General features: G+C 45.1%; 1 protein-coding gene across 1 annotated transcript; it reads right to left on the bottom strand.

Annotated features, from left to right (window-relative positions):
* Positions 1-11,028: 11,028 nt before the first annotated feature.
* Positions 11,029-13,211, bottom strand: LOC123049861 (dimethylnonatriene synthase-like). The gene is made up of 2 exons (XM_044472727.1): positions 11,998-13,211; positions 11,029-11,786 (listed from the first exon to the last, which is right to left on the bottom strand). Exons 1-2 carry the CDS (start codon positions 13,009-13,011, stop codon positions 11,151-11,153), a joined length of 1,650 nt encoding a protein of 549 aa, XP_044328662.1. The 5' UTR covers positions 13,012-13,211; the 3' UTR covers positions 11,029-11,150.
* Positions 13,212-15,518: the final 2,307 nt, after the last annotated feature.

The following is a 15,518-nucleotide window of genomic DNA, read 5'->3' as shown; positions in this document are numbered from 1 at the left end:
TTCCACATCACGGGGTTGTCTACGAAATTTAGAAAAATTAAACTCATGAGACATATCACCCAAACCAATAGTAACAACATCCTTTTCGCAATCTATCTTAGCATTAACAGTGTTCAAGAAGGGTCTACCAAATATAATGGGACAAAAGCTATCTTGTGGGGAGCCAAGAACAAGAAAATCAGCAGGATATTTAACTTCCCCACACAATACTTCAACATCTCTAACAATCCCAATCGGTGAAATAGTATCTCTATTGGCAAGCTTAATTGTAACATCAATTTCTTCTATCTCAGCAGGTGCAATATCATGCATAATTTCTTTGTATAAGGAATGAGGTATTGCACTAGCACTAGCACCCATATCACATAAGCCATGATAACAATGATCTCCTATTTTAACAGAAATAACAGGCATGCCTACCACAGGTCTATGTTTATCTTTAGCACCAGGTTTAGCAATTCTAGCAGTCTCTTCACAGAAGTAAATAACATGCCCATCAATATTATCAGCCAAGAGATCCTTAACCATGGCAATATTAGGTTCAACTTTAACTTGTTCCGGAGGTTTGTGTGTCCTAATATTACTTTTGTTGACTAAAGTTGAAGCTTTAGCATGATCCTTTATTCTAACAGGGAAAGGTGGTTTCTCAACATAAGTAGTAGGAACAATAGGATCATTATAAGTGATAGTCTTTTCTTCAACTTTAATAGGTGCAACTACTTTTACTTCAATGGGAGGATTATATTTAAACCACTTCTCCTTAGGGAGATCAACATGAGTAGCAAAAGATTCACAGAAAGAAGCTACTATCTCAGAGTCAAGTCCATATTTAGTGCTAAATTCACGGAAAGCATCGGTATCCATAAAAGATTTAACACAATCAAACTTATGTGTTATACCTGACTCTTTACCTTTGTCGAGGTCCCAATCTTCAGAGTTGCGTTTAATTCTTTCCAATAAATCCCATTTGAATTCAATACTCTTCATCATAAAGGAGCCAGTACAAGAAGTATCGAGCATGGATTGATTATTACGAGAAAGCCGATCATAAAAATTCTGAATAATCATTTCTCTTGAGAGATCATGATTGGGGCATGAATATAACATTGACTTAAGCCTCCCCCAAGCTTGAGCAATGCTTTCTCTTTCGCGAGGCCAAAAATTATATATATAATTACGATCACGATGAACAAGATGCATAGGATAAACTTCTGATGAAATTCCAATTTCAATCGTTTGTAGTTCCATGATCCCATATCATCACATAGCCTATACCATGTCAATGCCTCTCCCTTCAAAGATAAAGGGAAGACCTTCTTCTTGATAACATCATCGGGCATACCTGCAAGCTTAAATAATCCACAAACTTCATCCACATAGATTAAGTGTAAATCAGGATGCAATGTTCCATCTCCTGCAAAAGGATTAGCTAGCAGTTTCTCTATCATACCCAAAGGAATTTCAAAGTAAACATTTTCAGTAGGTTCAGTAGGTTGAGGAGCAACTCTTTGCTCTACTGGTCAGGGTGAAGATACCCCGAACAAGCCCCTCAGAGGATTACTTTCCATAGTAGCAAGTGACAGTAAATATCAGCACACTATATAAATTTTTCCTTACCAAATTCCACCTACCAAAGGCGCTTCACTCCCCGGCAACGGCGCCAGAAAAGAGTCTTGATGACCCACAAGTATAGGGGATCTATCGTAGTCCTTTCGATAAGTAAGAGTGTCGAACCCAACGAGGAGCAGGAGGAAATGATAAGCGGTTTTCAGCAAGGTATTCTCTGCAAGCACTGAAATTATCGGTAACAGATAGTTTTTGTTGGGAATCGTAGCATAATTTTAAAATTTTCCTACGCTCACCAAGATGCATCTATGGAGTCTACTAGCAACGAGGGGAAAGTAGTGCATCTACATACCCTTGTAGATCGCGAGCGGAAGCGTTCCAATGAACGTGGATGACGGAGTCGTACTCGCCGTGATCCAAATCACCGATGACCGAGTGCCGAACGGACGGCACCTCCGCGTTCAACACACGTACGGTGCAGCGACGTCTCCTCCTTCTTGATCCAGCAAGGGGGAAGGAGAGGTTGATGGAGATCCAGCAGCACGACGGCGTGGTGGTGGATGTAGCGGGTCTCGTGCAGGGCTTCGCCGAGCTTCTACGAGAGAGAGAGAGGTGTTGCAGGGGAGGAGGGAGGCGCCCAAGGCTATTGTGTGCTGCCCTCCCTCCCCCCCTTTATATAGGCCCCTGGGGGGGTGCGCCAACCCCAAGAGATGGGATCTCAAGGGGGGCGGCGGCCACAAGGGGGGGAAGGGGTTGCCTTGCCCCCCAAGGCAAGGGGGAACTCCCCCCTAGGGTTCCCAACCCTAGGCGCATGGGGGGAGGCCCAAGGGGGGCGCCCCATCCCACTAGGGGCTGGTTCCCTTCCACTTTCAGCCCACGGGGCCCTCCGGGACAGGTGGCCCACCCGGTGGACCCCCGGGACCCTTCCGGTGGTCCCGGTACAATACCGATAACCCCCGAAACTTTCCCGGTGGCCGAAACTGGACTTCCTATATATAATTCTTCACCTCCGGACCATTCCGGAACCTCTCGTGACGTCCGGGATCTCATCCGGGACTCCGAACAACTTTCGGGTTTCCGCATACATATATCTCTACAACCCTAGCGTCACCGGACCTTAAGTGTGTAGACCCTACGGGTTCGAGAGACATGCAGACATGACCGAGACGCCTCTCCGGTCAATAACCAACAGCGGGATCTGGATACCCATGTTGGCTCCCACATGTTCCACGATGATCTCATTGGATGAACCACGGTGTCGAGGATTCAATCAATCCCGTATACAATTCCCTTTGTCAATCGGTATGTTACTTGCCCGAGATTCGATCGTCGGTATCCCAATACCTTGTTCAATCTCGTTACCGGCAAGTCTCTTTACTCGTACCGCAATGCATGATCCCGTGACTAACGCCTTAGTCACATTGAGCTCATTATGATGATGCATTACCGAGTGGGCCCAGAGATACCTCTCCGTCATACGGAGTGACAAATCCCAGTCTCGATCCGTGCCAACCCAACAGACACTTTCGGAGATACCCGTAGTGCACCTTTATAGTCACCCAGTTACGTTGTGACGTTTGGCACACCCAAAGCACTCCTACGGTATCCGGGAGTTGCACGATCTCATGGTCTAAGGAAAAGATACTTGACACTGGAAAAGCTCTAGCAAACGAAACTACACGATCTTTTATGCTATGCTTAGGATTGGGTCTTGTCCATCACATCATTCTCCTAATGATGTGATCCCGTTATCAATGACATCCAATGTCCATAGTCAGGAAACCATGACTATCTGTTGATCAACGAGCTAGTCAACTAGAGGCTTACTAGGGACACGTTGTGGTCTATGTGTTCACACATGTATTACGATTTCCGGACAATACAATTATAGCATGAACAATAGACGATTATCATGAACAAAGAAATATAATAATAACCATTTATTATTGCCTCTAGGGCATATTTCCAACAGTTTTGTGATAAGGTAATTTGTAACGAGTAACAAGTAGTGAAAGTAAATAAAGTGCAGCAAGGTGGCCCAATCCTTTTTGTAGCAAAGAAAAAGCCTGGACAAACTCTTATATAGAGAAAAGCGCTCCCGAGGACACATGGGAATTATCGTCAAGCTAGTTTTCATCACACTCATGTGATTCGCGTTCGTTACTTTGATAATTTGGTATGTGAGTGGACCGGTGCTTGGGTGCTGCCCTTACTTGGACAAGCATCCCACTTATGATTAACCCCTATTGCAAGCATCCGCATATACAAAAGAAGTATTAAGGTAAACCTAACCATAGCATGAAACATATGGATCCAAATCAGCCCCTTACGAAGCAACTCATAAACTAGGGTTTAAGCTTCTGTCACTCTAGCAACCCATCATCTACTTATTACTTCCCAATGCCTTCCTCTAGGCCCAAACATGAAGTGTCATGTGGTTGACATTCACATAACACCACTAGAGGAAAGACAACATACATCTCATCAAAATATCGAACGAATACCAAATTCACATGACTACTAATAGCAAGACTTCTCCCATGTCCTCAGGAACAAACATAACTACTCACAAATCATATTCATGTTCATAATCAGAGGGGTATTAATATGCATAATGGATCTAAACATATGATCTTCCACCAAATAAACCAACTAGCATCAACTACAAGGAGTAATCAACACTACTAGCAACCCGCAGGTACCAATATGAGGCTTTGGGACAAAGATTGGATACAAGAGATGAACTAGGGTTTGAGAGGAGATGGTGCTGGTGAAGATGTTGATGGAGATTGAGCCCCTCCCGATGAGAGGATCGTTGGTGATGACGATGGCGATGATTTCCCCTTCCCGGAGGGAAGTTTCCCCGGCAGAACAGCTCCGCTGGAGCCCTAGATTGGTTCCGCCAAGATTCCGCCTCGTGGCGGCGGAGTTTCTTCCCGAAAGCTTGCTTATGATTTTTTCTCGGACGAAAGACTTCATATAGCAGAAGATGGGCATCAGAGGGCCACCAGGGGGGCCCATGAGGCAGGGGGCGCGCCTCCTACCCTCGTGGCCCGGGTGTGGCCCCCCTTTGGTAGTTTCTTCGCTCAGTATTTTTTATTAATTCCAAAAATGACTTCCGTGAAGTTTCAGGACTTTTGGAGCTGTGCAGAATAGGTATCTAATATTTGCTCCTTTTCCAACCCAGAATTCCAGCTGCCGGCATTCTCCCTCTTCATGTAAACCTTGTAAAATAAGAGAGAATAGGCATAAGTATTGTGACATAACATGTAATAACAGCCCATAATGCAATAAATGTCGATATAAAAGCATGATGCAAAATGGACGTATCAGCATAATTCTCCATCACCGATCCAATGCCTACGAGCTTTTCACATATTGATCTTCGCTTATTTACTTTTCCGTTGCTACTGTTACAATCACTACAAAACTATCACTGTTACTTTTGCCACCGTTACCGTTACTTCCATACTACTTTGCTACTAAATACTTTGCTGCAGATACTAAGTTATCCAGGTGTGGTTGAATTGACAACTCAACTGCTAATACTTGAGAATATTCTTTGGCTCCCCTTGTGTCAAATCAATAAATTTGGGTTGAATACTCTACCCTCGAAAACTGTTGCGATCCCCTATACTTGTGGGTTATCACACATCGACCGCTATCCAGCATGCATCTAGAGTATTAAGTTCATAAGAATGGAGTAACGCATTAGGCGAGATGACATGATGTAGAGGGATAAACTCAAGCAATATGATATAAACCCCATCTTGTTATCCTCGATGGCAACAATACAATACATGTCGTTTCCCTTTCTTTCACTGGGATCGAGCAACGCAAGATTGAACCCAAAGCTAAGCACTTCTCCCATTGCAAGAAAGATCAATCTAGTAGGCCAAACCAAACTGATAATTCGAAGAGACTTGCAAAGATAACCAATCATACATAAAAGAATTCAGAGAAGATTCAAATATTGTTCATAGATAATCTTGATCATAAACCCACAATTCATCGGATCTCGACAAACACACCGCAAAAAGAGTTATATCAAATAGATCTCCAAGAAGATCAAGGAGAACTTTGTATTGAGATCCGGAGAGAGAGAAGAAGCCATCTAGCTAATAACTATGGACCCGAAGGTCTGTGGTAAACTACTCACACATCATTGGAGAGGCTATGGTGTTGATGTAGAAGCCCTCCATGATCGATTCCCCCTCCGGCAGAGCACCGGAAAAGGCCCCAAGATGGGATCTCACGGGTACAGAAGGTTGCGGCGGTGGAAATAGGGTTTCGTGGTGCTCCTGGTTGGTTTCGGGGTACATGGGTATATATAGGAGGAACAAGTAGGTCGGTGGAGCCACGAGGGGCCCACGAGGGTGGGGGGCGCGCCCAAGGGGGCAGGCGCCCTCCCTGCCTCGTGGCCTCCTCGTTGATTTCTTGACGTCCACTCCAAGTCCTCTGGATCACGTTTGTTCCAAAAATCATGCTCCCGAAGGTTTCATTCCGTTTGGACTCCGTTTGATATTCCTTTTCTGCGAAACACTGAAATAGGCAAAAAACTGCAATTTGCACTGGGCCTTGGGTTAGTAGGTTAGTCCCAAAAATAATATAAAAGTGTATAGTAAAGCCCATTAAACATTCAAAACGGATAATATAATAGCATGGAACAATCAGAAATTATAGATACGTTGGAGACGTATCAGCCGAGAACAGAAACGCGGTGGACAATGGCTAGACCCAGGAAGGGAATGACCCGGAGGCGGCGAAGCCATAGCTGTGTAGGGATGTGGGTGAGTAGAGGGATGGCTTGGCCAGCGGTGGGAGTAGGAGGGGACGGTGAGGCCTGTGTGGCAGCACAACCGGCCACGGGAGGCAGGAGCAGAGGGTCCCGCCGACGCTGGATTTGGCGGCTGGAGCAAGAAGATCATAAATTGAAGAAGCACGACGGTCGTTGGATTGACATCGAACGGTCACTTCTGCTAGAATCGTTTGTTGACTAATAGGCCCACAAGTCAGCCCATTTCCTATTTTTTTAATAATTTACAGCTCATTTGCAACTTCTTATGCAATTTATTGCAATCCATTTTCTTTTTGTTGGCCAGGGCCAGGGTTAAAAATTTAAATGAAATTTCGCATATTTCGGTGTGGTCCAAACTATTTTTAATACCGAAATGTCGAGCCAGATTTAAAGTACTTTCAAAATATATTTAAATTAGGTTAAAACCGAATGAAATTGGAATCTAAAAATGTGAAAAAAAATTCAGAAATTTGAAAGTCCAATTTGTCGTGTGTTTTTTATATTTACAGCCCATTTCATATTACTTTTAAGATTTGCAGCCGTCTTAAAAGAGTTGCAGCCCAGCAGGGCGGAGAAAAATAAGTAGGCTTGGGTTGGGTATGCATGGATTGGGTATTCTTCAGAAAAATAAACTGGGCTAGCCATTTTCACAAAGAAAAAATAGCTGGGCTGGTCATGTGGTGAACGTAAAATAGAATTCTGGGCTAGACGGGCCACAACCCAGTTGAAACCCTGCTCCGTCTCAACAATAACAAAAAAATACTGCTTGAGCAGCTACGTCCCAAGTGTCAGCCGCTCTTGTGAAGTTCTCTTGTCTATTGACTATAGGCTGACAATGTCGTGGGTTCCAGATGTCAGCAACCACTAGGAGGAAGCATTTCTTTTTTGCTTGTATATAACAAAACTGAGGAACTTGCTTGCGTATGGCCATGGACATGGTGGGTCCCTACTGTCATCCTCTCCATGTACAGTCCTCTCCCTATTCCTCTTATTTGTTGACCATGTTGACAATGCGAGAGGGCGGCGCCGCGGCGAGCGCACCAAGGCGCGCGGAGGACGACGGCGAGGCCTCAGACAGGAACAAACAGGAGTCGGGGAAGATGCGACGGTGAAATGCGGGTGAACAAGAGTACAAGAGTTGACTGGTTCGGCTACAGGGTGGGGATGACGTCGGCGTTAACGATTTAGGAGACAGTGGGGCGGCGATGCGTGCGCTGAGGCGCAACCAGCTGTGGGAGGCGGGAGCAGGTGGCCTCGCCGGTGCTGGTTTGATTTTGGCGGCTGGAGGAAGACGCGACTGAAGAAACACGACAAACTGTAAAAGCAGCAGGGGCACTTAACAACCATAGCTGAAAGCAGTATGAGTACTTATACAGGTTCAACCATACAAAGCACACCTCGAACAGTGCTACTTTGCCTACAGTTAACCAAGGGTGAGTTACCAAGCCTCAGGACAAGGCCCAGGCGCCACCCCGCGCATTCACAACTTTCTGAAAGCGGCTTCATCTCGCAATGTGGTCAATAAATAGGATATTCGCTTCAGAGCCATGGAAAAGCGTGAACATAACCTTCTGTCCTATTCTCCAAGATCGACGGGCCTTCCTTATTTGAGACCACCCATGAATAAGTATCTTTTCACCTCTAAGAGAAATGGAGTAGGTCGACATAAACATCATGTTGTGACCAAGCGCAAGTCTGACCCGACCATGGTCATGCATCTGTATAGGAACAATAAAACTGGGCAGTTTCCGTTTCAAGAAGATCACAACTGTAAAACTATGTATAATTAAGAGTTTATGAACAACATATATAACAAAAAATAGCTCGTACCATCAGTTTTTTGACATAGTTGGACATGTTCAATGTATGCACCAGTGGCACACATAACCCATGTGGCCTTCCATCATTGAAACGCCCCACAAGGACCTCAAGACAATCAATAAAGTGTAGGAACTGATGGATGTCGTCCCAGTCAACTTCAGTGGCATCAGTAACAGTCGAGTTCTTATCAAATAACAAATGAGTAGTGTCCTACACTTTGTAATAACCTACATGTGCCACCAATTATAAGAAATATTAGTTAGAAGTAGCATCTTCCTGAGAGAAGGGAATCACAAATTGTTGCTACTTCTAAAGTCAAATTGTGATTAGTTAGACAGAATAGGTGGATTAAGAAGTAATCGGGGCAACATGCAAGAACCAGATACAAAACTAACATGGATGAACTACTGGAACGACGTCGGGGTGGAAGGTCACAGAGAAGATGAGACCAAGTTCTGCTATTTCCATCAACATTCGTGTGCCAACTTTCAGTCCGTAACACTTGAGAAAGTTTATCCAAGTTTGGACATAAAAAAGGAGCTATCTTCTTGGTTCATGAACCCAACTGTGAACTTATATCCAATATGACCATTAAACTGATGTATTCAGTTATGGCAAGGCCGGCCTTCTTGAGTACATGTGTTCTGGCAGGAAAAATAATATGAGAACACAATTTATTTGCTATCCAAATATAGAAATAATTTCCTCTTTCATGTCAGTGTTGACCATGGTACTAGTACCTTTTATCCAAATATAGCAATCCAAATTTTCAAATTAGTCGACAGCATGTTCAAAAACCCCAACCCTCCCAGATAGAAAAAAGGATTCTAGAAACATACTGTGCTCATTTAAAAATCATGTGTTAGGATGAGAAGAAACAAGTCTGGCGTCTCGCCAAGGGTGCAAAAACCTGTGGGGTCCTTGCACTTTGTGCACTGTAAAAGAAACACACTAGATTCAGTAAGAAGAAAAATCCATCAACGGTGGCGGTTGCCATCTAGGATTACCGGCGACCAAGGGACTGCGATTTATCAGGGATGGATGAAGAATTCATACCTGGTTCTCCATGAGAAAACCCTAAGCAATCGTTGAGGAAAGGTTTTCTCTGAACAAGCAGACGAGGGAGAAGGGGATTCAGGCCGAGTGAAATATTGCTGCTTTGTCCGTCCAACTTACTGCTACTGCTGGAAAGGTGGATTTTTTTTGTGATTTGACGGCTCATTGGGCATTACTGTGGCGCTACGAACGGGGTGAGTCTATCGTGCAGTTGTGCACTCTAATTTGGTGCATGGCACGTGGATCCCGTTGCCGAATGCCCCGCATATCAACAAAAGGAAGTAGAAAGGCAGGAGTAAGTAGTTGCACATAAATATATTTTTGATGGAGGGATACTCCATCTGTAAAGAAATATAAAAATCCTTTATATCACACCTTTATACATAAGGAAAATCAAGGGGGATATATATAACATATTAAGGGGTTCATATGAGAATAAAATACTCAGATAGGCTGACGGGTCTGGACTTTGGGCCACAGGCCGGTGGGCCTGCACGTTTGGGGGCCATGTGTTCTAACTCGGCGCATTTCATCCGGTAAATTTTGCGTACGATCGGTACGGCGCTGGTTTTAGATGCTGTCGTAAGGCGAATACAGAAAATTAAATAAAGCACGACAACTGTTAGAATGAAACCGAACGACAATTCCTAACCAACAATCAGAGTTGAAATTCTTTCACGATATCCTACGTGATAAATAATACTGTAGTACTACTTATACACAAAGGACACTTGTTTCACCATGCCATATTACATCAAAAGCTCTCGGAGGATAGATCAGTTCGACAGTTGTGTGCTGCTACTGAAGAATTTCAAAGTTGATTAGAACCAGCTCTCTTTGTCGAGAAAATTCGATTTTGACATCATCCCCAACCGCAAGATTTAATAGAGTTTTGAACCTTGACCATCTATATTGCATGTTGCAAAAGTTCCTTCCGCAACAACACTCATGCTGCAGGAAAGTGAAGATTTTTTTTCTCCAACATCATCAATGTTGCAAAAGTTTCTTCCACAACAACACTCATATAGCAGAAAAGTGAGGAAGGAAAAAAATTCTGCAACAACACCTATGTTGCAAAAGGGTGTGTGCAACATGTGCTCTTGCAATGGTGAGGACGAGGCTAGGCCACTGGGTGACACCAGATCTAACAGATGGCGAGGCGGCGGATCTTTTAGAAGTATCCGCTAGCGGACACGTAGCATGCTCCATATAGTAATAAAGATTAGTTGGAATTTTGAGCAACGCGGACTAACATAGGACTATTCCTCTACGTGCGGGCCTCATTTGATGGGAACACACAAATACACCTTGATCAAGGTTGTCTAGGTAGAGAGGAGGAGCAACACGGAAGGAACCAGTGAAGGTTTGTGATGGTCCGATGGAAGTCATTGGTCTTTGTTGGCTGCAGCGGTTAGCCTAGTGGTGTGAATAAGGTGGCACATTTTCTGTTATGTACATTTGCTAGTAATTATTATTTTTTTAAACAAGGAGGCTCTCCCCGGCTTCATTACCAGAATGAAGCCAAACGAGTTCATGACTCATTTGCTAATTCTCAACAAAGTCGCATCTAAAACCTATAAGATTTTATTAATTAAAAAAGAAAATGGAAAACGCATACAAGTCTCCATATATAATCAAATGATGTAGAAGTTAGATGAGACTTAGTTGATTCTCATCTAGATTAGAGCTAGCCACACCCTTTTGTGTTAAGCACTGCACCGAAAGCATCAAAACGAGATAAAACAAATGCAAATGGGAGGATTATATAAAAGTTAAATGCCCTTAATTAGCAAGCATCTTATGGACAAGCATCCATCGAATCTTCCCATTTTTATTTTCCCACATGACTGTACGCAACACAAGAACACAATAAGAGACTTGGGAAGCACAACAAGTGGACAGCAATACACTAATGACCCCTTGCGTAGAGGTGGCCCTGGAGCTTGGGTTTCATAACGACCTGTAGCGGGAACTTGCGCGGGGTCGACAGGCCGAAGATCTCCTCCATGCTCAGCTGATCCGTCGCCACGCCATCGGGGAGCTTGCACACAAAGCCGTGCAGCAGGTTGGCGAGGCTCACATGGATCACCTTCAGTCCCAGACTATATCCGGGGCACATCCGCCGTCCGGACCCAAATGGCAGCAGCTCGAAGTCATGCCCCTTGATGTCGATCTTGCTGCCGACGAACCGTTCTGGTATGAACTCCTCCGGTGAATCCCACACTGCCGGGTCGCGGCCGATGGACCACACGTTGATGAGCACGCGCGTACCAACGGGGATGTTGTAGCCACCGACGGAAGCGTCCTCACGGGCCAGACGGGGTGCCAGCATGGGTGCCACCGGGTGCATCCGCATGGTTTCTTTGACGATGGCCTCCACATAGGGAAGGTTGGGGATGTCGTCCTCCGTCACCCATCGTTCTCGCCCCACCACGCGGTCCAGCTCCTCTGTGGCCTTGGAGAACACCTCGGGTTTTTTGAGCATCTGCGACATGGCCCACTCCACCGTGATCGCCGTGGTTTCCGTGCCGCCAGCGATGAGGTCCTGCATGTGATTAAAGTAGTTTAGTGCAATTAATGGTTCATAACCTGATAAGTTCCTTTAATATGCATTTTTGTGGAACCTCTCTAACTGTAAAGTTTTTTTTGTTTTAACTGTAAAGGTCAGCGGGGTAACCCGGTCTCCGAGAGCTTCCTGGCCTCCAATCTGCTCTTCTGGCTCGTATACTGAATAACGGAAAGATGGATGGACTGACCTGAATGAACGCTTTGACGCCATTCCGGTGGAGCTTGACCTCAAGATTTGGGTCGCTGGCTATCTCCAGCAGCACGTCAACCATGTCCCGTGACACGAAGCTCTCACCCTGGAGGCGTCGGCGCTCGTTGTGGTCGTCCAAGACATGTTCCAGGAACTGATCGAACTTCTTGCTCAGCTTCTTCATCCTCCTGACGTACCCCTGAAGGTCCATCCAGTCGAGCCATGGGATGGAGTCGCCGATGTTGAGCACGCCGTTGAGGAAGAACAGCTCGTCTATCATGCACTTGAACTCCTCCGGCGCCATGATCGCCGGGCCATCCTCGCCCACCGCCTGCTTCTCCAGGTACTTCCTGCCCAGCACCATGCGCGAGATCACGTTCAGGCTCAAGGTCGACAAGTGGTCCTTGAGCAGCACGACGCGCCCGGAGGTCTCGTGCAGGCCGCACAGGAGGGCGCACATCTCCTCGCGGCGGATGTAAGCATACGACTCGAGCCGCTTGGCGCTGAAGAGCTCGGCGAGGCACACCCTGCGCGCCTGGCGCCAGTGCGCGTTGTACGGGGACCATGTGATGGTGCTGTTATCGTAGCCGGTGTACTTGCCGGCGGCGGTCCTGGGCCGGTCGGTGAACACCACGTCGTGGGTCTTGAGGAAGAGCTTGGCCATCTCGGCTGAGGCGCCGACGACGACGGGGAAGGACCCGAAACGGAGCTGCATGAGCGGGCCGTACTGCCTGGAGAGCGCGTGGATGGAGCGGTGCGGGAGCGTGCCGATGAGGTTGAGGTTGCCGATGATCGGCCATGGTTTGGGGCCAGGCGGGAGGTTGCACGTGCCTTTGCGGCGGAAGACGGCCTTCAAGAAGAGAATGGTGGCGAGCACGACGGCGAGGAAGGGCGCCCATGGTGGTAGCTCCATTGAGATTTGAGAGTGGGTGGCGTCCGAGCAATTCCTGAGCTTCTGACTTCCTATTATTAAGTGGCTGGCCAAGTGACCGATCAACCGCTGACGAGCCATCGCGGAGTATAATAATAAGTTAATAACTACGCTCTCTTAGTCAAAAAGAAACTGGACTTGTTAGTCTTGTGTCAGTTTACTTCTAAAAATTAGATGAAGTCCCAAGCACATGACTCATCAGACAAGGACGCTTCCTATGTCATCGTGTAATACGTCTGCCTATGCGCAAAAGCATCAATCACCATATGTCCGCTGCAGGTTCTGACGTAATTAGTTGTGTTCTTGTGATAGGTTAACGCTAACGAGGTCTAAGAGCAATTTCTTCCACCACTTATAAGGGAGGGGTGATGAAGGCAATGCGGCTTCGGATCGCTTAGTGTTTGTAGTCGTCGTTAGGTGGTTTGTGAATTTGGATGTAATTTCTTATATTTAGTGTTCCTTGTACTATGACAGATGATGAACTGATTGGAAGGATTCCCGCAAAAAAAGATCGTTTAGGAAACTAACCCAACTAGTCCTTCTCCCAAACCTATAATCCCTCAAATATTTGAAAAGTTATCCCTCATAGCTTACCCATTCGGGTCAAATAAATTGGAGCAAAAAGAAATGAATTATCCTCAAATCCCTTTCTCTTCATCTCAGCCGTATTTATGGTGCAGCCACCGGCGCGCCGCCCCGATTAGACCCGCCCGGCTATAAAGGCAGCACGCCGCCACGCCAGAGCCAAACCCTAGGCGCGCCACCCTATTTTCCTTCGGATTATCCCCCAACCCACGCGGCCCGCGAGCACCAACGAACACCCCGCCATCCATACCATGGTGCGCAGCCGCCCAACATACTACACCAAGCTCTTCGCCGCCCATCAGGCACAAATCACGATGGAGGTGGTTGCGGGGCATCGCCGCTTGCGCCGAGCCGAGCTCCTCGGAGTAGGAGGAAGATGTTGAGGAGATGGAGGGAGGAAGCGTTGAGGTGGAGGGAGGAAGCGTTGAGGTGGAGGGCGCCGTGTTAGTCTTGTGTTAGTTTCCTTCTAAAAGAATTAGATGATGTATCACGCATGATGCAACAGACAAGGACGCATCATGCATCATCACTGAATATCTCTAACGGCTTGAATTCGTCTTTTCTGATACTATTCACATTTGGACTTCTCATTTTTGTTTCTCAATGTGTATTTTGAGTTTGGTTTTGAATTTTTAGGTGTTGTGGACACATATCTTTATCTTTACCTAATAATAAAGCAAATTGGGTTTCTTTCGTCCGTCATGGAATTTTTCAGAAAAGTCCCTCTATTTCAGAGAATTCAACCCGCAGGCCTGTTTTAAGTTAAAACGAATCGTTATTTTCGTATTTTATATAAAAGTCCCTGTCTTTTCTTGAAACCAACCCGCCGTCCGGATTTAAATCACACCCGAACCGTTATTTTACGTTTTTCGAACCCCCTGATGTTTTAGGTAATTAATCCACGGATCATATTTAAGTCAAACAAATGCTTTTTAAAATCATCCATATCTTTTAAACCGTAACTCCGATTTAAACATGTTATATATGAAATTTGATTAGAAAAATATGTAGAATATGAATATGAGATTATTTTTACCTGTTAAGTATTTTTAAATATTATTTTGGAATAAATTTGAGTCAAACCAAATGATTTTTTAAATTATCTGTATCTTTTAAACCGTAACTTTGATTTTAACATATTATATATGAAATTTTATTAGAAAAATGTGTGGAATCTAAATATGATGTTAATTTTACTTGTTAAATATTTTTAAAATATTGTTATGGAAGCAAACTTATAATTTATAGCGCAAGATCCTTTTTTTTCATACCGGCGGCGATTCGGATTGCAAATAAACACCCCACTATAACCATATACGGAGAAGAAAACATCGATAACTACACATGCATACCTCTGAAAAATGTCGCAGGGGAAAACAACAGATTTCTCATCGCGAGAGTGAGAGAAAGCGAGCGAGAGAGAGAGAGAGAGAGACGCCTTAAGATTAACCATATTCAACACACTTTTTGTTGTTGTTTTGTGTGAACACCGAGGCCATCGCCGGCGAGGGTGAGAAGGAGGATAAGCGGCAACACAAATATGATGCCTCGCAAAAATAAAGGAGATGGACCTATTGTGGTCTTGAGTGATGGTTGTTGAGTTAAGAGCGTGTGTTATGTTTTCTCTCCCATTGCAACGCACGGGCTCTTTTGCTAGTGTTGTAAAAATTCACGAATGTTTTTTGAGGTTTTTGAAAATCTTAAATTTGAATTTTTTTAATTGATAACACGGGAGCATGTAAGAGTTGGGTGCATTTGAACTCGAGAGCAGGAACTCCACGTCTCATACCTTTGCAGAAGTTCAACAATATATATACAACATACGCTATTTCCTCTACATACATGATATAGAAGGGTTGTGTTACGCTGCGGCTGTAAATTAGCACAGAAGCATGTGTTCCTAAATAAAATAGCATCGTGTTACCTTGCTGTCAGAGGACGAATCACTGTTGGCCTTAGGACGTGAGAGGATTCATTCTTAATGTGAACTTCCACTTCTACCT

Source organism: Triticum aestivum, chromosome 2D (assembly GCF_018294505.1).
Source record: "Triticum aestivum cultivar Chinese Spring chromosome 2D, IWGSC CS RefSeq v2.1, whole genome shotgun sequence".
In the NCBI taxonomy this organism is placed as follows: Eukaryota; Viridiplantae; Streptophyta; class Magnoliopsida; order Poales; family Poaceae; genus Triticum; species Triticum aestivum.
Note: the sequence above shows the minus strand (reverse complement) of the source record. Positions and strands in the feature narration are given on the sequence as shown.